We start from the raw sequence: 23,409 nt of genomic DNA on the forward strand, positions 1-23,409 counted from the left end.
GCTTCCCATTATCTCACTACAGTTTTTTACTGAGTTAGCTGCTACACGCCACTAATAACAGCTCAGTATTTTTTACCCCTTGAAAGATCTCTTGGTTCAAAACTTGTAATTAGACTCAGACAATTAGTAATTCTACAATTATTATACTGAAATCTCAAGTTCCAACTCCCTCTCTCATCTGAAGTTTTGAGATAGGTTGTAACTGTAGTCATTTTATCCTTAGATAGTGCGTGGGTATGTAAATAATCTCTGAGCTATTTTCAAAAGAAGAATGACAAGTCTAGAACAAAAAATCATGGTAATTAGAGCTTACAATTGGAACTAAGAACCTGTGCAGGAAGGAATGTACACCATAATTAAAATGAATAACCTCAACATAACAAGACAGATCCAATGGAAACTGCAATTAGTAACTAAATCCTAATTGAAGTCCAAGGGCAAAATGAACTAGAAAAAGTGTCATGATACCACTACCCAAGATACCATGAACATTCCTTAGTCCGGGATTTCCCTGCATATCATTTTGAAGTAACCCAAAGTAAGGACAAACAAATTGAATGATGTAAAGCTTCTAATTCCGTTCATGAACTAATTTGGTGTAGTTGCTTCTTGACAGTACTCAAAACAAGACTGCTCAATTTATAAACTCATTTGATATTCATAAACAAACTTCAGTATTTACCACTAGCAAGTAACTGATTATCCGAAGAGGAAAGAAAGAAGCATTAATTACCTCAAAGAGTGACGGCAATACCGTTTGTATTGTCAACAAAGCTAGGCCAATGACGCCTGTAACAGCATGAGGACTGCGTGCAAACAACAGAACATAAAAACAGCAACATGATTCTTTTCCGTTTTAATTGCAGTAGAAAAAGAATAATTTCTATACAAAAAAATAAATAAAATTCGGAGATTAAAAAATGACCTCTCAAAAATGGGTTTATCCGAAGTGAGTAGAGCGGTTATTCCACCAGTAGCTCCAAGAGCAAAGAAGAAAAACATACCAGCTAAAAGCTTAGGGTGTAAATCCTTAGCCTGAGCCTTTTCCTCCTGCAAAATACTCAAATCACAAAATCTCTACAGTAGTAATAATGAAACGGGAAAAGATTTGATCAACATACCACACTATCAGAATAACGAATTCGAAATCCCAGATAGGTGCCATAGCCACCCATGGCAAAGAGCACAACTGCCTGAAAGTAAAAATAGCAAAATCCATTAACAAACTAACTTTTTTCATGATCATTCTCGAAAAGAAAAAGAAAATAGGCTAAATTAGTTTCTATAAAATTCACAAATAAAAACAGAAAGACACTATAAATTCTACTAACTAAAGAGAAATTAATTTAAATTTTTCGTTCTAATTTAATTCTAATGGAAAAACTAATTAAGTTATTGTTAGTTACCATGTTGGCAGGGTGGCCCCAATGAACGAGCCAATCTGGAAGATTCCACGACTTGACAAGGTCAACGAAAGGCCCGAAAACGGAACCCACGGCTTCACCTGTTGATAGAAAGCACAAATTGGTGCGATAGATTGTTACGAATAACATAAAAAGAAGAGAAATGTTGGGAAGTGTTTACCTCCGGGTAAGAGAGCGGCGGCGCAGAGCAATGGGAACGGAGAGAAAGAGTGTAGAGTGATTGGGGCGTTGTCTCTGGATTTCATCTGTTCCATTTGCAGGGGCGAGTTTTGCTTGGATGCGAGACACTTGGCGAAGGAGTGGCGGGACTGGAACAGAGCAGAGGAGGGAGAAGAGAGAGAAAAAGCAACTGCCATGGCCATTTTTGTGAAGTAAAGAAGCAATGTGGTGTTACAGTGTGTGTGAATGAGAGGAACGTGAAGTAATAGTAGCAGATATGATGTGGAGATGAATCGAGAGTGGAAAGGTGTGGAAACAGACACGCAAACTATGTGAAATGCTCTTATGCTATGTGATGCGATGGAAGCTACTACTACTACTCTACGCCTCTCCGCATGGCGTGGCCTCCACACGCTTCTTTCTCTTTTCTTGATGGGTGATAAATAAATAACACTATTTAAAATTATTCACAATATCATTCATATCATAATCATATAATTATTACAACTAATTATCTCATATACTTGCATTTGGGAATAATTTAGAAAAAAAAATTCACATGTCAAGTTATTCTATTCTGTTTTCCTGTCACTAAAAACTTATTGATTTATCTAACAAATTAAGATGCTTTAAAAAATGGAGATATTTCATCTTCACCTACTAACAATCATTCTTTCTATTTGAAGTTCATCATAATGCATTGTATTATTTCTCAACCATCATTAGTTGAAATTTTCTTAATCAATACTAATAAGATTTTTTGGCTAATATCACATCAACTAGCTTTAATTTCATCTCATATAAATTAATATTATTCTTTTACTAACATCAATTAGATTTTTGTTTTTTTGTTTTTCAACTTACTTTGTCATTATTTCTTTATTGACGTTAAGAATTTTTTTCATCCATATTAGCAAGATTATCTTTCTAAAGATGTTAGCTACATTTTTTAATTAACAAAGGTAGAACTATTTCTCACTCAAGAACTTTTAGTGGATGTAGTTATGAACTTTTTTTTTTTCTTGTTGATATTGAAGAAATTACTTTTGTCAATATAGGTCAAAGTTATTGTTAATCTACGTTAGTCAAAAAAATTATTTTTTTAATTGATGTCAACTAGTTTTATTTTTCAGTTGATGTTTATTGGATTTTTTTTAATGTTTGCATGAATTTTGTTTTATCAAATCATCGATTTTTATTGAGATGATTGATCCTAAAATCATGTGTTTGGTGGAAGAGCATACGGTTTACTACTGAGCGTCTAATAATGTTAAGTTTAGATAAATTGTCTACCACATATATTAAATGGTGTTCATACTTAACTATTTTAATGATTTTTTGTTATTTTGTTTTCTTAATTATATAGAGAGGACTCTCTCTGTATGGTGGATACACCGCATTTGACAAATAAATTTTATGTATAGAACCTTCATGTTGAATATAGTTGTTTTCTTCATGTATGGTTGGCTATGGACATTGTACCTCTGGTTAGTTTGACTGATGTGATTTCAGGTTTGCAAGTGTGATTCTTGTAGGGTGTGTGTCTAGATTTTTGTGTGAGTCAAAACTCTTGTTAGTTTTGTTGTTCAAAAATGTAATCTTGGTGTTTAATTTGTAAAACTTTTGAATATAGTGGAAATTAGGCTCAGGTTGTCCTGGTAAACTGGATGTAGGTCTGTGATTGAGTGAACCAGTATAAAAACATTTGTGCATTTATCTTTCCCTCATCTCACTCCCTTTGAAACTTTTTAAAAACTCAAGAAAACCAAGCAATTTGATATTTAGTGTCATTTAATGCGTTCTTGCTTAATCTGAGGCTTTATACTTGTTATAAATACTGGTTGGAACATATCTTGTATGTAAAATATTGTTGTTTGAGTTGAATTCGCGAATTCTACATTCTGCATAATTCTCCAGTATTTTAGCCGACTGATTTGTCTTTTTAATCAAATGTTTCATAGCATCAAGAACAATTTAGTTTGTTGTTTATATTTTTAATCGACTAAAAGTGTACTGGTCTGCTGCATTTACATCCAAACTTTCCAGTCCATTAGATTCAATTGAAAAGAGGTTTAAGCTTTTGAAAAAGTTTTGTAAAGCCAATTCAACCCCCCCTTGGCTAAACTCACCATTTCAAAACTAACAGAAGTCACAAAGGAGAAGACTGTTATGTCAATATGAATGAAACTTATATGACTAAATCTTTAGCACATAGACTCTAAAGCAATAATTGTATTCATTCATAATGACTGAGTCAAGAACAATGGTAGGCCATCTAGTAGGATGAAGATAAGTCGTCATTGCTTCTTAACACCTTACTTAAGACATTTAAGCTTTTACAAGATGTTTTGTTGCTCAAGAAGAAACAAATTATTGTGTTGGAAGAGGTGTAGACCACAGTTTAGACTAAAGAGTTACATTAACTTCAAGAGTTTAAAGCAAACAATAGTGAATTGAGCTTGAATGTCTCAAAGTCAATGGGTGAGAGAAAGAAGGAAGTGAAAGAGAAGAAGTTATACCATTATCTGATGATAGGCAGATAGTGTGTCCATGGTCTAAACCAAGAAAAATAAGATTAGTTTTCTATAAATAAGAGTGGACTCCAATAATTAAAGCTATACATTTCATTAGTGAATAATCTAATATTTGACTTAAAGAGCTTTTGTTAACTTGATCGTTGGAATCCTTTCTGTAGGTAACTCTCAATAATCCGTCAGTTGTTAAGTGGTGAAGACATGTCAAATAGGATCGAAAAACATTCATCCGAGAAACTCAAAGATTATAGTAAGATAAAATTCAAATCTCATAATGATCTAATGTTGTCCCTACGTGTACATATAGTATAGGTTAACCAAAATTGAATAATGTATCATAGAAATGTTAAGGGGGCGTCTACCGCTGCTAAGAGGTGAAATGAGTTATTTTTACATATTAGATAATTTGAACATTAAATGCACATGCACATGTGTTTGTTCTAACTAAAAGCAAGGAGGGGTTGTAGGTTTTAATTTCTATAGAAATTCTAGTTAGGTTTTCTTAAGCCTAGCCAAATTTATATTTGAACTATTAAATGTATCTTTCATCACCGCACTATATATTCTTTCTGTTGTAAATTGTATTATGTGCAAATGAGTTCTTTGATTTCAGTTGCTGTTCCCTTGGTGCTCGAGTGGCAAGAACGTATAAGCCCGTACAAATACGCCCTTCCCTGCATAACGTTTTTCAGATATAATTTCATGTCTCTTCCTTCGTGCCAACTTTAAACTTTAACTTTAAAACGTTGTAAGTCACCATATATCACATGTAAAATTTACAGAGTTCGGCAAAACGAACTTTTATCACGATTCTTGTGACTGGCTTTGACAGCGAAAACTACCAAAAGAATAACAAACAAGAGATTAGGGATACAAAAACGAAGGAGGCTACAATTCTCCCTTGATTCATACAATGATTGCGTGGTCTGAAGCTACGGCTTCTCAGTTATGGATTAACCAAATCCTATCCGCTAACCCACCCTAAATTCCTAATTTCTAATTTTAGACACAAATGTACAAAACAGGAGGACGGTAGCAAAAGATACTCATCAAGATTCTACTCATTATTGCATCCCTCCTCCTGGTCCATTAGCTGTCAAGCATGGTGCTTTTAGAAATTCATAGCAAACCATTTTCTTCAATCTTTATGTACCCTGCAGTAACAATAATATTAGGACACTAACAAAAATCAAACAAAAACAATTTTGTATTCTGTATTGTATATAAACTAAGAAGGTATAAGAACATGCTGAAAAAGAGCAAGCAAAGCCCTGACTGATTAATAATAAAAAAACAAGGCAATAATTATGTATTTAAATATATCAACAGTCTAATCTTAGAATGTTGCACATCCACGATTTTCAATTTTTACTTGAAATCCATAATTCGATTTTGTAATTTCCAGTGTCTGGCAACATTTTTAAATTGAGTATTCAGAACAATCAAGATGAAAACCATCGGCTTACCATTTTATATACATTTAACAATTGTGACCTGAGTCATAATGCATCATCTATCTACTCTTAGAATGTTGTTACATATGTGTCCCCTTGTTACCGACTCCCTTTGAGGATCTGTTATCCATTTGCCATCAACAACAAATTTTATCTACAAGGAACAAATACAGTAATTAAATCATCTACAAGTATTTATGCTTTACGAGTAGAAAAGGTAACTAACAGAAACAAATAGGTATCAAACCACCTAACAACCTATTCCAACTGCTACCCAACAAAACAAAAAGACATAATAACATAATTTAAAGGGAAAAAAAAATGGAAAGAGAACCAGAAAGCTGCTGACTCTAATGATTACTGATTCTAATCATTAGTATCGTTGAAGATGCACGCACCTCATATACACCAGGATAAAGCCACAGTATTATTGACCAAAATCTGGAACTCCTGGATATTAGTACATGGAACAGCATATATCAATATTTATAATCAAGACAAACTCTTCTAATATAATTTTTATCACGATATGAAAAGAGTTTTTCATTCTGTATCCTAGATAGCATTGGTCGATCCAGTAACAAATCATTGAAATGATGCTTCCAATCTTAGCCTTAACACTAGTTGGCCTCTAACAAAGAATCTTATACACATTTCCTCTTGTATGATCAACAAACAATACGTAATCAACAAGGACAGAATGATGACATATAAATACGTAATCAATTAAAAGTAACTACTACAACCTTGATTCACCAAGGTCTACAGCACTAGTTGATGGTTCAGGATCCAGTTTTATTCGGTGATGCCAACCGTTGAAGCTACCAGCCACCTCTACAATGTCACCATCACCACAGAACCCAATCTGAACCTGGAATATAAGGGCAACAGAACTATCACTATGCATACAAGTTTTAAACTAAATAATCTATTTTTCATCTTTTTGGATATAAAGTCTTTAAATCATATCGATTACCAAATACACCATATACGGGATCAAATAGAACCTTCTCTTTCATGTGAAGAGAACACACTCCTGTCATCATGCATTCAATGAAGCAAACAACCACATATAGCTGGATTAACATTTTAATTCAACTATAGATTTCTCATAATATCAAATATGAAGTTTCTGGTCAAATAGTAAATCATCCCATTGATATTTTAACATCCAAGAGCAACTGACATATATACTCAGCTAAACTTCCTCTTGTCCAACTGCCCAAAACGCTGTTGCTTCTGGTGCATCCCTTGCGTACATTGCAAGGAATGTTTATACAGTTTCGTATGGATTATACTATGTTCAGGAACAGATAAGAAAATCTTTCATACCAAGGGAGTATTAAAACTGCAGCAGCTCTCCATGAGCAAAGAATTAAATATAGCGTTTGAAGTGTTTCTTTCAGATGAAACTCAGCTTCTAAATGGTTCCAAATTGTTCTTTTCGCAAAAGTAGATCACGACTCTATAAAGTCAGGGATCGGGTGGTTTTATGGTGCGATACTCAAGTCTTGTTTTGCAACCATATGTTTGGGGAATGTTGAATGTTCTAATCCAATGTATGAATAATTTAAATCAATTTCTCTTCAATTTCATAAGCAATAATCGTACTGAAACTGCTTAAAATTTTAGAAAAGATAATCACTGGCCCTAGAATGCCAGGGGCTCCAAATACATTACTGGATTACAAATAAACAAGAAGACAAAGGCAATACCTCCTTAAGTCCTGAAAGACTTTCTTCAGCAAACTGTAGTTCTACATCTTTTTCGGATATCAGTTTTCGAGCTTTGCTGATTTCTGCTTCTGCCTTGGTTTGCAAGATAGACAAAGCAAGCTGAAAGCAACAACATGTAACTGAGTCGTATGGACTATGGAATAACTCTCTTATATTGAAGAAAAAGGTGAGAGGAAAGGCTGAACATTCAATTGCTTCTAGTTTGCTATGATTAATACTTCCACTTTAACAAAAATATGTTGAATTTCGTCAGATGAGGGACACAAATTCAGATTGAACTACACTAATTCAAGTTTTAAAACCAAGAACCTTTCACACATGTTGTGATCTTGGATGATCATCATCCCTAGAAATGACTTGCATTTATGATTAAATTCAGGACATTCAAATGTTTTCATTACAGGAATGCGGGTGATAAGTACTCAAATAGTTGGGGAACCCACCATTAAAACCTAGCAATTAAGGACGGGAAACCAAGTACTCAAACACTTAACTACTCCACCGATCATCTAAAATACTAATTGATGTGGGACTAGGTACCCCATAATATCCAAGTTCCCATCAAAGGTTTAGAGAATGTTTACAAAGTTATCTCCTGAAGGAGAGCATCATATGTACACATTAAGCAAACAGGACTTCATGGCATCACAGAATTTATTTTTCATCCAAAGAGGGAGACATCCAAAGAGGTAGTTGTTAAAAAAAAAAAAAAAAAAAAAGAGAAAATGAACAGTACAAAATAAGTTACAATCATCTATTTCTCCCTGATACAGTTGATGTGGCCTGTCAATCTTTGTCTCTCTTTTTCACTCATTCAGGCACACATGTTCCTGTCTTTCTATAATATTTACTCTTAGGTCTGTCAAAGTGGCCAAAGCCCAGAGCAATGTCAGATTGATGCTAACAACTAACATGGGTGATGCCAGAAAATATACATAAGAATTGAGAACAGGTTGGTAGATTGGTTCAAACTCAACTGTAAAAGCTAGTTCAAGTCTTCAAGAAAGGAGGAGTGCCCAAATAGCAAGTACTCTAGCACCTAGCTAATGTAGGATCTTAGCAATATACACATACATCTTGTAGTGCCAGTTTTCAGAGATTACTCTCTTACCTTTTCCTTTTCAATCTGTTCCTTCAGTCGAGATAGTTCCAACTCCTTCTGATACTGAAACATTTGAAAAAGGAAGAGGAAAAGTGTGAGAACAGGTTATATTCATAAATATTCTAAACAAAAAATAGTTAGCTTTATCGACATGTAAACCGAAAAAGAGACTTTTAAATAATTACTACCAGCATGTACTTGAGATGATTTATCTCACTTTCGTTTTGCACTTTTGGAGTCTGCATAACAAAAAGTAAAATGAATTAAGATCACAAGAAGCTGTTGATTGAGATAGAATTTATGGATACTTATACACAAGATGACCTCAGTATCTGCGCTCTTGTCAAACTGAGTAGTTAGATCCTCATGTGGCAAGTGATCATCCCTGTATATGATTTTGAATTCAGAAAAAAGGAGGGGTTCAGTTCAAATGAAAACATCAATCATCGGACTTCCCAGAGTCCCAGTTACAAGCATCCACACAATATAAAATACTTACCAAAGAGGCTTTTCCAAATCCAATGGTCCAGATAGATCTAGTTTGGATGTCAATGAGTTCCCATGAGCCATGACGGTATTATCTTGAGGAAGATGACTACCTGGCAGAGTATACACGTCTAGTTCTGATTCAAAGTTCTCTTTGCTTTCCTGAGGATCATCCCGAATCAAAATGCCAGAGACATGATCTAAAAAACAAATACAGGCATTGTCAAAAATTGGGGAAAAAGTGTGCATACAATTTGCACTGAACGAAGAAAAGTTCCAACTTTATCTGTTCATTAGAAGGGGTTTGACTAAAGCATATTTACTTGTTGGCAAAGTTTTTTTTTTTAAATTTAGTAGCTAACGTTTAGAGAGAAATTGAGTTGAGGTAAGATATATCATCTATTCGTTTGGTCACCGTTTTCTTTTCACTAAATATGTTGAAACTCAAATCCGAAACCACTGCTACCAAAGTCATAACTGTAGCCATTCATAATAACAGATAGAATATATGAATATATCTTCTCACATATATTTCCTTATCTTATGATGATTTTGTTTCCCAAATTTGCTTGGAATATGATTAGAACTTATATGGGCTAGTGTTCTGTGTGTTGTGAGTATATTTAATACATCAATATACAGTGCAATACATATCAGTTAATATCATAGCCAGTGTTTCATTTTCTTTCATCTCCCTCCCTCTAATACATTAGTTAAAGTCAATTCAGTGCTTCATTTTCTTCATCTCTTTTCCTCAATATTTAAAACTCCATAATTTTAACAACTCTGCAATGAGCAATTACCTTCAACTGGATCCAAATCTCCATTCTGAATAAATTTTGTAACCTTTTCCTTCAAAGATAAGTTGGCCAAATTGTCAACATTTGTAGAACTGCTGTCAGCAGAATTAACAATTGAATCAAGTCTGCCATCATCAGATAAATTTTCCCGAGTGGAAACTTCAGAAATTGTGGCAACATTTTCAACATCATCATTGTCATCATCTAGACCTTCTAATGCACCCAAGTCCTTTTGCTCCGAATCATTGAACTCTTTTTCTTCAGCACCAAGATTAGAATCATTAAATGAAGTGTCAGAATGGTTTTCCTTCCACAAGGTTAACTGTCCAACTGTTTTTCCCACCAAACTATCCTCAGAATCAGAATTTCCAGAAGACACTGTTTCAAATGGTAATTCACCAGAGATTTCTACAGGCATGATGGAACTTTGGCTACTGAAGTTGGGAAAGAGACTATCACAATCATTATCCTCAATAGGCACTTCATTTGGGTAGATATTCTCCTTTGTCGCATTGCTTACCACCTCAGCATGATCATTGAATTCTCTTAGACCATCCCCAATAGACAAATTAGCCAAGGCTTCTTGCACGGTGTCAGTACCTTCACCTAAACTTGAAGAAGAATCCACAAACAAACTACTAGAATTACTTCCCACAAAATATTCTGATGATGTTTCGACATTGTCTACTAAACTGTCCACCTTCTCATTCTGACCTTTAAATTGCATTAGATTAAGTCATCAGTCGTGAGCAACACAAAATAATACCCATTCATAAAGAAGAAATTTAATTGACCTGTTAATGGATCTTCAAAAACATTCGGGGTGTCCAATCTCTCGTCTAAACTATTTTCAGCACTTAAAAAATCAGCGTCAGCTTTTAATGAGCTGCCAGTGAGAAGCTCCTGAATCTGTTTATGCCCTCTCCTTCTGACAATGTTTGCCAGGTCATTCCTATAAACAGAGGAGACTAGGCTAATAAAGAAAAACTTCCAACTATATATAACAAAGAGCAGACCATCAATTTGGTGGCTCAAATATACACAAGTAGTCATTAAAATATTAAACATCCGTCAATCTAGTCCCTACGTTGATATATTGTCTTCACGTCCAAGGACTAATTTTGTGGATTTTCCCATTCTCGGAACTATTTAGTGTACTTTCTTCTATCGGAGGCGTTACTTATATATATCATTTGTGTACTTTAAAAGACTATTTAGGAGGTACATACAGCAATACTTTAGGCTTAGTTTGGTACTTAAGATGGAAATAACATTGAGTGGATAGAAATAAGTTGGTGTTGGTATTATAAAATTAGAGGAGAATTAACTTTGAATTCGGTAAAACCTAATGCAATAATTCTAACTTATTTCCACCCATCTCTTTCATTCTCTCCTCATCAATTCTAACTTATTTTCACTGATAATTATTAAGTTCATTTAGTCCAACCTATCTTTTCTCCTCTCTACCAGTATGGACATTACGGATGACATTGATGGTTTACTAAGGAAAACTTACGCAGAGCAGTATGCATGCAAGAGATTCGCAATTTCATAGCATTTCAGCTAAACAAAATATCACTACTCAGTTCCTTTAAAGTTGCAGAACTTGGGAGCAAAATAATGAAGCGATTGAATATCGCAAATTAACTATGCTCATTCTCAAAAGCAAGAGGCGCAAACAAAAGGCAGAGTTTCGAAGGAAAGAGAAAGGACCATCCGTGGAGCAAAAGTTCCTTGGTGGAGGGAATGTGGTCATCCGGAAGGCCAACCGAAGCGAGAAATTCGCGGACATCGTTGCAGATCTCGGCGTCGCTCTTGATTCTCCGACTCCTTCTGAATCGCGAAGAGACCGAATCAATAAACGCAGCAATTGAATTGAAGAAGAAAAAATGGAGAGTGAGCGAGAGGGAAAACCTTGTTCTTGTTCTTGCGCTGGTGGTGGTTTGAGAAGCACGTGCGCGGAGAGAGAGAGTGGTGGAGTGATGAAGAAGGTGCGTTGGAGAGAAAATGCAGTGGCGACAAGGAAGCGTGGTGCAGGTGGGGAAATAGCAGACCCATACACTTCCCATTTACACTTCCGCTTCTTTTTCTTCTTTTACGAGTACTTACTCTCTTTCTTTTCCCTAACTATGCCTCACCTCATCGAGAAGCACCGGCAATGAATGAAGATGATTTGAAAAAGTTTCGTGTTTAAATAAACGTTGATTGGAATTGGGTGATTTACTACCGCTTCATCATTGGATTGTTGAAAGGTGATTTGGTGTTGAATCAGGACCGTCAGCTTGGTGCCAGGCGTTAGAGGTGCGTCACCTTCTTGCCATCGACCTCTGTTCTATTGAAATTATTTTGTGTTTTTAGATATTAGTTCATTTTGAAAATTATTTAGTTGAAGTTTATCCAAACAAAAAGCAAGCCAAAATATTTTAATTTTTGTTAAACTATTTTTATAAGGATTTATTTTATACTATTCATTATGGCAACGCTATTTATATTGTATTATTAATTAATAAATAAAAATTTACAAATTTTTAATTGATTTTTTACAAATTTAATTTATATTACAATAACTAATAATTAAATTTGTAATTGTATTAACAGTTTTTTTATAATTACATAAATAACATAAAGATGTTACGTAATGGGTAAAATTAACTTCGTTAGAATTTGAACAATCAATATAAAGAGTGGTATAAAACTGTGATAAAGATTGGACTAACAAAAGAGACCTAAAATGATCTCTTGGAAGGACTTCAGGCATGCATGCGAGGAGGCTTCATTTCTTATCTATAACAATATAAACAATCAAATGTCCACTAAATTTACTCCCTTACCCCTTCTTACTATTTTAACACATGTTCAATTTTTAGATTTTTAAGTTCTCCATTTTTTTTCGTCAATTTACAATAATATCCATCAACCAATTTCAGGACCCAAGAAGGTGCAAAACATTTTTTATTTAGTTGTATTTTTACTTTTTTCACCGTTCCTTTTGTAACTTAAACCATGTTAGTAATTGATTGATGGATGGAAGTTTAGATAGCACAACAAAAGATAATAGACCGAGTCTTCTACAAATTTTATTTTGCGTTTTTCATTTCGTGTTTTTCACATGTTGTGAGGTTGTTTTGTTAAGTTGTAAGGTATTCTACTTTTCCAAGTTTCTGATTTTTTCAGTTGATTATGAAGTAGGTTTCTATAGATGTTTATGGGTTATGTATGTCTTTTTTCGTTTCTTTAAAACCTCTTATGAAGTTTTTATTTATCTTTTTGCAATGTAGTATCTTTTTTTTTTCTATTTGCTTTTTAGTGTTGTTTTAAATATGAACGTTTTATCGTGTGGGTGAGTTTCTTTTTGCATTATTTATCCTAAGCTGTAATGAATGTCCCATTTTCTATTTTCAGGATAGATTTTCTAAGGTTGTATGTAATATTATTGATCTTTCTAACCTTTCCTTCCATGTATTTTTTTTTTTTGTTCTTCTATATGTTATTATGGGCTATCTTTTCTTTTTAATTTCTTTTATAATTCTAACGATCTTATTTTGTATTGTTTTTGTATTACTTTCAAATAGTGGTGGTGTGTTTCTTTTTGGTGAGGTATAATAAACTTTTGATCACTCTTCTTTGTAATGTTTTTATAGTACTTTTCGATAGTGGTAGTGTATTTTTTTCTAGTGAGGTATAATGAAGTTTCGATTTTTCTATTTGCAGGCTACATTTTTATATATTCTTCATCTTGTGAAGTTGTCCTTCTACATTTCTACATTTCTATTTTTCTTTTTTATGTTTTTAAAAGTCATATTTTATAATGTTTTTGTATCACTTTAAGATATTGGTTAGAATGGTCAAGAAGTTGGATTTGATTAGTGACATTGATAAAAGAAAGAGACGCTCAAGTTAGCTGTTAGAATAAGAGACTTGTGGTTTGTTCAGAACTGTAATTTTAATACACATCTGGAAATGATTTTGATAGATGAAAATGTAAATGAAATGTGTTGTTTAATCTTTTTATTAAATTTATTCTTTGATGGAATTTATTTTTTGATGAATTGTATTTCTTTCATGGTCAGGGTAATGTAATTCCTATAAAGGTTAAAAAGGAATATTTGGGTTTGTAGGAAGATAAGTTGGTTGAGGGGAAGAGTTATATAATGCATAATTTCAAAATTTTAACCAACCAAGGACAATATCAGGTATGCGATCACCCTTTTAAGTTATTGCCTACAGGAGCAACAACCATAAAAGAGCAATTAATTCCAAGTATTCCACTGAAAGCTTTCAAGTTTAACATTATTAAGGATATAATTGAGGACAATTACCTTCCTGACCTTTTGGTTGGTAGGTACAAATAACGTTATTTGATAATTAATTTTGGACTTTTTGACATATTTGTAATAAATTAATGCATATGTGGTGGCTTTAAGATGTTATTGGTGTGATGGATAATATTATGAGTAAGCCTCACTCAAAGAAGTTGTATTTGATATGAGGGATTTTAGGTTAGTATCAATTTTGAAATGATCTATTAATCAATGATGTGAATTTGCTTAATTGATGTTGACCAAATTTTTCATTATGTAGTTTTAGTAGGGTTACTTGTATTTTGTGGGATTTGTATTGCACGAAATTGATCAATAATTGTGATAGAGCATTATCTCCTAAACATATACAAGAAGAACTTGAGGAGTAGTTTTTAACATTAAAAGAACGTGAAGATCATATCTTATAGTTTACTTAAGGACTAATTGGGCTAACATGTCACTAGTCACTAGTAGGAATGTCAACAAAATTCATACACATAGGTACCCATTGATAAAACTCGCAACGGGTAGGAAATAGATATTGAAAATGGATACATATGGATAACGTGTACAAGTATTGTTTATACCCACATGTTAACGAGACAGGTACAAGTATCATAGTATTCGTACTCGTGGATACTTGTATCCATTATAGTTTAATTTAAATTAAAAAAAAATATTTAAAAAATATTAACATATTGATTTTAAATGAGTTATTTTTTATTAATTGGTTATAAATACAATTTTTTTTTGTAAATGCTCTAAACGCTATTTAAATGAGTTATTTTGGATTTATTTGAAATTTATGAATGTTATGGATTACATTTTTTTTGAATTTATGGTTAACCTATGTTGCTAAATATTAATTTTTTTATAAATACCCGCGGGTACCCATGAATATCTGTGGAGATTAAAAACAAATGTGGGTACCCACATAACAGATACCCACATTGATATAGAGACGACTATTGGGTGAATATTTATCCAACGGGATATGGGGGAGCTACTACCGTGCCCTACTCACCCCATTGACATCCCTAGTCGTTGGGCTAACATGTCACTAGTCGTTGGAAGAGAGCATGTCATTGGTTGCTAGGCGTCCAAGACATTGGGCGATGGACCACAAGTCCGTTTCAAAATTCAGTTTTTCTATTTTTAATTTAAGGCCTATAAATACATAGGCCTACAACAAAAGTAATCACTTTTCAGTCATATAATGAATTTTATTTTGTTAAAGAGTATATTTTCTTTCTTCTTAGCTTAGGCATCAGGTTTTTATCAAAGGCAGGGATTTTGGTGGCAAACTTCCTTGACTTATCAATCTTGTTGATTGTGGCATCTATATTATCTGGTTCTTATCAAAGACAAGGATCTTTATGGTTAATCTACCTTAGACTTATCAATCTCGATTGTGGCATCTTGACTTATCAATCACGGATTGGATTGTGGCGTCTAGACTTATCTATCTTTGATTGTGGCGTATATGTTTTTGACTGGGTTCTTATCAAAAAAGGACCTCTTTGTGTTGAATCTTCCTTGCTTATCAATCTACTAGATTGTAGCGCATTCCATCTCTGTCTTATTTCGTGTTCTTTATTCTTGATTGTTTCTTTACAAAATATATTCATATTTAGGAAAGATTACATCTTTCTAGTTTGGATCATATCATTTGGTATTTAGAGCAAGTTTTCTCATTGGGTCGTTGTGAAACATATTCTACTTTATTTAAAAGGCTTTCTGCATATGGGTTGCATTTTCAGGCTACCTCTTCTTCTCAATCCTTCTTCATCAAGGCTCTGTGTGATTCTGATTGGGCCTCTAATATAGATGATAGACATTCCACATATGGTGTTGCCATTTATTTTGGTCCCAACTTGGGATCTTGGTGGTCAAAGAAACAATTGGTGGTAGCACGATCCTCTATAAAAGTTGAATTCTGGTGTTTGGCCAGTGCTGCTGCATAACTTACTTGGATTAAAATTTTGCTTATAGAACTCTCAGTTTCTACTTCCATTCCAACTTTGTAATGTGACAATCAAAGTGTTGTACCTGTCACTCACAACCCTATTCTTCACTTTCGAACAAAGTCTATGGAAATTGACCTTTTTTGTATTAGAGAAAAGGTTTTATCTCAGCAGATTCATGTGCATCATATCCCTATAGCAAATCAATGGACTGATGCGCTCACAAAACCCCTCTCTTTTAATCGGTTATCAGTTCTTGTTCCTATGCTCCAAACTCAATGTAGTGGATTTTTCTTGTATTTCTCCACCTCATTGAGTTTATGGGGGATATTAGTGTATAGGACAACTGGAATAAGTTAGGACAATTTTCAGTATTTTACATCACGTTGTTTACACTTGCTATGCTTTCAGTATATTTCCTTTGCTTTCAGTACACATTCCTACTTCTTTCTATAATGAGGAGTGGCTTTCATTTGTAACTGATAATAAAATAATATAGAGTTTGTTATGGTTCTATTACACTCTGCATCTTTTGTTGTACTTTTGTAATAGTGTTGAATTAGTAGTGTTCGACATTTGTGAGACTCCTTTTTTTCTATTTTACATTCTGTCCTAAGGAAGGATTGCGCCTGGCTTTTCAAGAGCCCAAGTTCAACCCATTTTGGAACCCCCAAGACCCTCTCACACTCACTTACTCTTCATTCTACCACTTTTTATAGAGAACAGTTTCTCCCCCTCCCTTGTAGTGTTGTAAGAGCTCTATTAGGGCATCAGCTTTTGCCTCTCGTAGCTAGTGAGTCGTCCCTGTTCGAAGCTGCCTGAGCTCATATCTCCATGTAAGTAGATCTCAACCTTCCTTCTTCCAATTGTGTGGTGGTGGCCCTGCTTAGGGTTCATTCTTGTAACTCTATTTTGATTCAGGTGTCGATATATTTCAGCTCCTTAATTTGTTCCTGGAGCTATGGTGCTCTTCCTTAAAGTTCAGTTTCGTTTAGCTAAGTCTCATTAAGGTAAGGGAAGCTAGGGTTTCATGTTATTTCTATTTTATGTGATTAGTGTTTTGTGGAATATGAGACAAGATTGGGAAAAATGTTAGTTTTTTGTGTATTTCCAAGTTAGGGGTCCTAATATTCATGAAACTGTGATATTTGACGTTATTATTCGTATTCTGGAAGTTTCGAGTGGTCATTGGGCGAGTGCCTTGGTCGCTGGCCGACTATGTATTTTTCTGATATGCGCAGTTTTAGTAAAATTGATTTTCCCGACTCATTAACCGTTGGATTGAGCTCAAATTTGGACATGTGTTTCATAACATGCTATTTTATGGTTTTACTGATTGGATCGTTGATTAGATGTCTGTAGCTTGAAAAATGTGTCAAACATTACTGCAGTGATTTTGGTTTTGTGATAATAAATTTTCTTGGGAATTTTGGTGTAAGAATTATGGTTGTGTGTTGTGCTTGATTGTATGGAATTGCAGGTACTTAAATGTTGGCACTCATTTATTTGGGATGAATACTATTTTATGATATATGTATGTCATGGTATGCATTTATAAAGTATGAGATTAAATGAAATCTTGTTATGTTGAGTATGAAATGGAAAACATGACTTGTTTGGTTGGTGGTGGATTGGCATGAGACTTGAATGATTGAGATGACATGTGAAAATTGTTGGTAAAAGAGTTTCAAGGGAAAATCTTGGTGATGGTGGTTAGTGTATACCTTGATATAGGAGATGTCTAGATAAAGGAAGGTATCCTGAACTCTGATAATCGTTCACGCTCACATAGAGCAGAATGATTTATGTGGTGAGATGGCAGATGGCAGGAGGTCCTAGTCTTGAGACATATTAGGCCTAAGACATTAGAGGATTAACCCTGTGTGTGGTTGGGTGATAACCCCTTGCGTCTAGACTCTGCAGAGTTTAGAAACTAGTACAGGTGCATACTTCCTTTAGAATTTCGTATCAAGAGTATGATCTAGATATTGAGTTAGAGAGTCCTTTAATTGTTTGCTTTCACATGTTTTGGGTGCTTACTGCTTTTACTCTAGCTTACCCTTTCTCTTTGTGTCTGTTCTCTTCTTTGGCTTTTTTCTTTTGCGATGATCACCAAATCCTTGGTGTGAGCATATGTGGAGACTCTTGGTGATCGTGATGTTGGCGGGGAGGTTGCGATGTAGTTAGGCTTCCTAGATCCTTTATTGCTCATTGTTGAGCATTTCTTCTTGTGTATTGTTATTTTGTAGTTTCTTGCTCTTTGAGCAAATTTCCAGTTTAATCTAATATGTGTTTAGATTCTTTTCATGGCATTGTGTTGTGTCTTTGGGCTTCCATTCCAGTATAATTTGGGATAACTGTAAAAGGTTAATTCTAATATACTTTATGTCAGTGCTCTATTTTATACTATAAACATGAGGCGTTCTATAGATTAGAATTATTCTACTAAATTGGGACGTTACAACATTGCTAACAATGGAGTGTAAGACAATTGGAGTTAGAATGTGCAATGCCTGGTGGAGGAAAATAGAAAAGCCTAGAGTATAGGAGAACAAAAACTTGTGAATTGAGATATTTTAATTTTTAGTAAAAAAAAAGTAAAAGGGATAAAGAGAATTGAAGAAGAAATCTGAAACTCATGGATATCATATATTCTCCCACCCATTTTTTTTTAATTGTGTGGATTTGTTATTTGGCTAGGTTAAGGTGTTTTTTATTTTTTATTTTTTTTATTATGAGTTAATGAGGCGATATAATTCAACATGAGTTCAACCTGGTGACTTGAGTTTATAGTAAATTATGTTCAATTTTAACTGTGTCAAAATTAATAATCGTAAAAGATATGTTTATAAAAAATTGGTAAACAGCTATTTTAAAACTTATATATTCTTATGTCATTATAAATTTATATTTTTTTAATATAAATAATTCCCTGAAAATTGGTGGATATAGATGTGTTTCCTAACTATGTTTTTGTCTTTTCTACAACTTTTGAAGACAACTAGTTTTTAAAAATGGTATATTTGATTTTAATATTTTAGACGTTGGAATAAAATTCAAAATACCTCTTATGTTGACTTTAAAACTTTATCTAATATATTTATTTTATCTTTTAAAATCACAATGTACATACTAAATATTAAAAATTAGTTGTCAGTTATGTCAACGATAAGATGCAAAGTGAAGAAAATCTCTTAAAAGCTCATTTGTGTAGAAAAATAATAAAGCAAACTCAAATATAATGTCCATTCATCTAGAAGAATAAAATGCATATTTTAAAACCAGAAGAGAAGTAAATTTAATTTAAGTATATTTCAAGAGGGAGCAAATTGCAATTTACTCTTTTATCATTAAGTTTGTTTAAACTTATTTTATTATGAAACCTTAAAACATTTATTTGAGTAAGTTTATAAAAGCATGATTTATTTATAACTCTTAGGTTTTTTTTTTTTAAATTAATTGAAGAAATTATACCATAAACTTTATCAAACCAAGGCTTGATTAAAAACATGGTTATACTTTGAGTTGGAAGCAGCATGAGGTGATAAGAAGAAAGAGCTTATAATTGGACTTCCAAGTTGACATTTGTTTTGGAAGGCTTGGCCCATCTCTTGAAAATACGTAGCAGACCATCAATATATAATTCATTTCCATGAATTATTATATACACAACTCGGGGAGCAGACTTTCTACTTTATATACAAAATTGTGATAGCAGTGACCAATTTAAACTTTGCAAGAGGGTCCAATATATAGTGATGGAAACTTCTGTCACTCAATTATAAACGAGTTTTGAAGTTTGATAGTGGTGAAAATTTGATCAATCAACCCTGTTCCTCCGTTGACTCAAGCTGTATAAATTTCTTCTCGAACAAATTTGTGTTCAATCCACCCTCCTAAGTGTGTCAGTGTGAGGAGAGAAAAAGAGAGAGAGATGGGAAGAGCTCCTTGTTGTGACAAGGCCAATGTAAAGAAAGGGCCATGGAGTCCTGAAGAAGATGAAAAGCTTAGAGAGTTCATAGAGAAACATGGTACAGGTGGAAACTGGATTTCCCTCCCACATAAAGCTGGTAAGATTTTCTTCCAATTTCAACCCTTTTCCCCCTTATTCTCAAGTTTATTGTTTTAGTTTGTAAACTATGAAGTTTGCAGAGGTTAGGCCTAAGGTTTCAAAATGGTCTGGTATTCCGACCAAACATTAAGGTTTTTGGAGTGTCTGTTGCTCACATTTGTCCATGATTGTCAGTAATATCAAAGAACACATTGAAATCCCAAGTGTGATCACAGTTTAAACCTTTGATTGGAGTGATTAATTATAATATATGTTGACATACAGGGTTCTTCCAAGTTCAATTTTTTTTCTTCTATCATGTGTTCCTGATGGTGTTTGATAATTTGTCTCAAACAGGTTTGAAAAGATGTGGGAAAAGTTGCAGACTCAGATGGCTTAATTATCTGAGGCCAAACCTTAAGCATGGGGAGTTTTCTGAAGATGAAGATAGAATAATCTGTACTCTCTTTGGTAGCATTGGAAGCAGGTATTCTTTTTCTTTCACTTAATTTCAAGTGCTTTTCTTACCTACCTTGGATATACTTGATAGACTAGATGATGAAAGATCATGTATCAGAGTTTGGTTTCACATCTTGGGAATTAAATTGTCAAAGTAGACATGATATTGATTACATGTACTTTTAGATCTGCTACATGTTTCTTTTTTGGGGACTCATTGTGACAAGTGCAGGTGGTCCATAATAGCATCTCAGTTGCCAGGCAGAACTGACAATGATATCAAGAACTACTGGAACACCAAGCTTAAGAAAAAAATGATGGGAATAGTGAACCCTTCAGCACTGAAAAAGCCTCACCAAGTTACCACCCTTTCATCCATGCTTCAAAACTCAACACCCTCATCATCCTCCTCCTCATCTTCATTATCACTAAAAAGCAATCACAGCTCAAACCATCAACCCCATGTGGCTTTCACAGGCTCTGAGACCATTTCATATGAAAGTCTTCTGAGTGGAAACTCTTGTTCTACTTTTGAGAACCTTTACCAAGTTAATTGTGGGTTTATGTTGGGGGGTGAAACAAGTTGCAGCTCTTCTTCAGATGGAAGCTGCAACAACAACAACAATAATCAGATGAATCATGTGAAAGGAGCAGAACTTGGATATGTTGGTGTTGGAGGTTTTGGTGACCAAATAGGTGGTCTCAGTTACCTATCTAGTGAGGTGGAAGATACTCAAAAGTTGGTGTGCTCCAATGGTGGTAGGACTAGTGGGTGGACAGGTGAAGAAAGTAAGTTATGGGGGGAAAGTCCATTAGAGTATGGTTTAGAAGAAATTAAACAGCTAATAAGCACAAGTAGTTGCAACAACTTTATGTTTGATGACAGCAAGACAGGGGAAATGGTCATGTACTACTGATGGTGACAGGCTAAGATGAAGAATATTTGAAGGGTAAAAGTGGGGATGGGAAGATTGAGAATTGAAGTTGGTGTATGGTTTTGTGGGAAAGGTAGTGTTTGATTGGCCCACTTAGTTTTTTTACAGTACATGTTGGAAGTTTCCTTTGTATCATTTCCTTGGTGCAGGCATTATTAACCCCACCATCACCATGGATGTGTCCAATAACAAATGAATCACAAAGGAAATGAGGAAGCCTTGTAAAGTAGAGTTCTCCTGAATCCTTCTTCCACCAGATTTAGTAAGAGGATTGCACCACCAATCCACCACTTCTATTGTTTAATATTATGTAACAATTTTTTCTTCCAATCATGCACCTTAAAGCACCTTTTTCATTCAGCTTATTCATCACGATTTTACTATATTATTATTATTGAATATATTTTTTGTCTTTAAATTATTAAAAAAAAAATTATTTAAAAACTAAATTATAAAGTAGGTAGCCCTTGTCTTTTATAATAGTTAATGTAAAACATTTTTTAAATAAACAACACATAAAGATTATATTTTAGTTACTATATAACTTCACTTGTCACGTAAGAAATACTTCTTGTTTTTTGTTGTTGGTTGATAATGATGTTTTATATTGATTTTAATAACATTTAGGAACTAAATACTTTATAATTTAGTTTTTTTAAGACGAAAAATATTTTTTTAAATTAATAAATATATATTTAATTATTATTATTAACATAATATTATATTATATTATTTTATTTTTTAATTTCATATTTTATTACAAAAGGTAATCTCGATTTAATCCTTGAATTTATAAGACAATATCACGGAAGTCCCTTAGATTAGAAAAATGTTAAATAAATCCAAAAGGTTGAAATTTGTTAGTGACCATAACATTTACTGTTGGTTTTGTTATAGACTATAATGATAATAAGTTAGAAAATTTGGAAACTATAATAATAAATTATGTATTTTTCCGATATATTTAGATTTTTGTTAAGAAAATTAACGTTTTCGTTATTTCAAAAACTATTATGACAATACTCTATGCATTCAATAACTAAAAGAAACATGTTTTTAAATACTCATTTTCAGTTAAATTTATTTAAAATAATAAAATAAAAATAAATTCATTAAATTCAGAGCAAAGACTTTCCTGTTTAGACCTTTTGTAGTGTTTCAATAAATCTGTCCAAGAAAATGTAATGTTTAGACCTTTTGTAAGACTAAAATTGGGTCTCCAAAAAAATAACTCAACAATTTTTAAGTGACGCGAGTCCCTGTCTAAATCCTTTTCATTGTTTTATGAAATTAATTAACCTAGCAGTGGAGTATTCACAATTAAACTAATTCAGTAAAAAAACGTGTAAAATATTATAGTTGACTAATTTTAAAAGAAAAAAAAAACTGAATTGATTTGTATTTTTAAATGCAAAAAATACTAATTAATTTAATGCACATTGAAACCTAATCTATATTTTAAAAGTCACATTTACTTCACAGTTTTTTCCCACGCTATTTTCATTTATTCTTTTATATATACTAAAATAATTTAAATCAAAGTATATGTAAATCAATTTAATTAAAATTATTGTTTTTTTTACATCACGGGTTTCTCAAATATCTTAGACTATAAAAGCTAATATTATTCGTATAATACTATTATTATGTGGATTCGGTATTGTAGAGCACAAAGTACTTAAGCTTTAAATTTAAGTATTGATAAATAGTTGTATTAAATATTTAAAAATAGGTTTACCATTTACATAAATTGTTTGATGTGAAATGCTTGATATCCTTTGTTTGATACACACTCAATTATTTAGGGTTAGATTAAAAATTTAAGACACACACATCGTCCTCATTTAAACAATTAAAAAACCCTTTTGTCTAGAATCGCAAACAAATTTGAAAGTGAGGGCAATAATAAAGAAATGGAAGAAGGGGGACAAAGATTTAAAAGATAGTATTTAATTAAAGCATGCATTCCATGAAGAAGGAATAGTTATGGGAGATTAGGCAAAA

The 23,409-nt window shown here is 33.2% G+C and overlaps 3 protein-coding genes across 5 annotated transcripts; 1 reads left to right on the top strand and 2 right to left on the bottom strand.

Moving 5' to 3' along the window:
* Nucleotides 1–255: 255 nt before the first annotated feature.
* Nucleotides 256–1,956, bottom strand: LOC114190638. Its single transcript, XM_028079599.1, has 6 exons — nucleotides 1,585–1,956; nucleotides 1,407–1,504; nucleotides 1,122–1,193; nucleotides 926–1,050; nucleotides 734–806; nucleotides 256–511 (listed from the first exon to the last, which is right to left on the bottom strand). Exons 1-6 carry the CDS (start codon nucleotides 1,784–1,786, stop codon nucleotides 407–409), a joined length of 675 nt encoding a protein of 224 aa, XP_027935400.1. The 5' UTR covers nucleotides 1,787–1,956; the 3' UTR covers nucleotides 256–406.
* Nucleotides 1,957–4,848: 2,892 nt separating this feature from the next.
* On the bottom strand, nucleotides 4,849–12,006 carry LOC114192273 (protein PTST homolog 3, chloroplastic). Of its 3 annotated transcripts, none has more exons than XM_028081941.1 (13): nucleotides 11,610–12,004; nucleotides 11,409–11,525; nucleotides 10,490–10,647; nucleotides 9,699–10,409; nucleotides 8,909–9,095; nucleotides 8,734–8,794; nucleotides 8,598–8,648; nucleotides 8,419–8,472; nucleotides 7,287–7,406; nucleotides 6,318–6,442; nucleotides 5,970–6,021; nucleotides 5,584–5,725; nucleotides 4,849–5,271 (listed from the first exon to the last, which is right to left on the bottom strand). In XM_028081941.1, exons 1-12 carry the CDS (start codon nucleotides 11,762–11,764, stop codon nucleotides 5,627–5,629), a joined length of 1,890 nt encoding a protein of 629 aa, XP_027937742.1. In that variant the 5' UTR covers nucleotides 11,765–12,004; the 3' UTR covers nucleotides 4,849–5,271; nucleotides 5,584–5,626. The 3 variants fall into 3 exon arrangements, with proteins under 3 accessions (XP_027937742.1, XP_027937741.1, XP_027937743.1); XM_028081940.1 differs by having other exon boundaries at nucleotides 11,409–11,528; nucleotides 11,610–12,003; XM_028081942.1 differs by lacking the exon at nucleotides 4,849–5,271 and having other exon boundaries at nucleotides 5,610–5,725; nucleotides 5,906–6,021; nucleotides 11,409–11,528; nucleotides 11,610–12,006.
* Nucleotides 12,007–19,641: 7,635 nt separating this feature from the next.
* LOC114189524 (transcription factor RAX2) lies at nucleotides 19,642–21,738 on the top strand. The gene is made up of 3 exons (XM_028078115.1): nucleotides 19,642–20,030; nucleotides 20,369–20,498; nucleotides 20,703–21,738. Exons 1-3 carry the CDS (start codon nucleotides 19,895–19,897, stop codon nucleotides 21,385–21,387), a joined length of 951 nt encoding a protein of 316 aa, XP_027933916.1. The 5' UTR covers nucleotides 19,642–19,894; the 3' UTR covers nucleotides 21,388–21,738.
* Nucleotides 21,739–23,409: the final 1,671 nt, after the last annotated feature.

Source organism: Vigna unguiculata, chromosome 7 (assembly GCF_004118075.2).
Source record: "Vigna unguiculata cultivar IT97K-499-35 chromosome 7, ASM411807v1, whole genome shotgun sequence".
Lineage (NCBI taxonomy): Eukaryota > Viridiplantae > Streptophyta > Magnoliopsida > Fabales > Fabaceae > Vigna > Vigna unguiculata.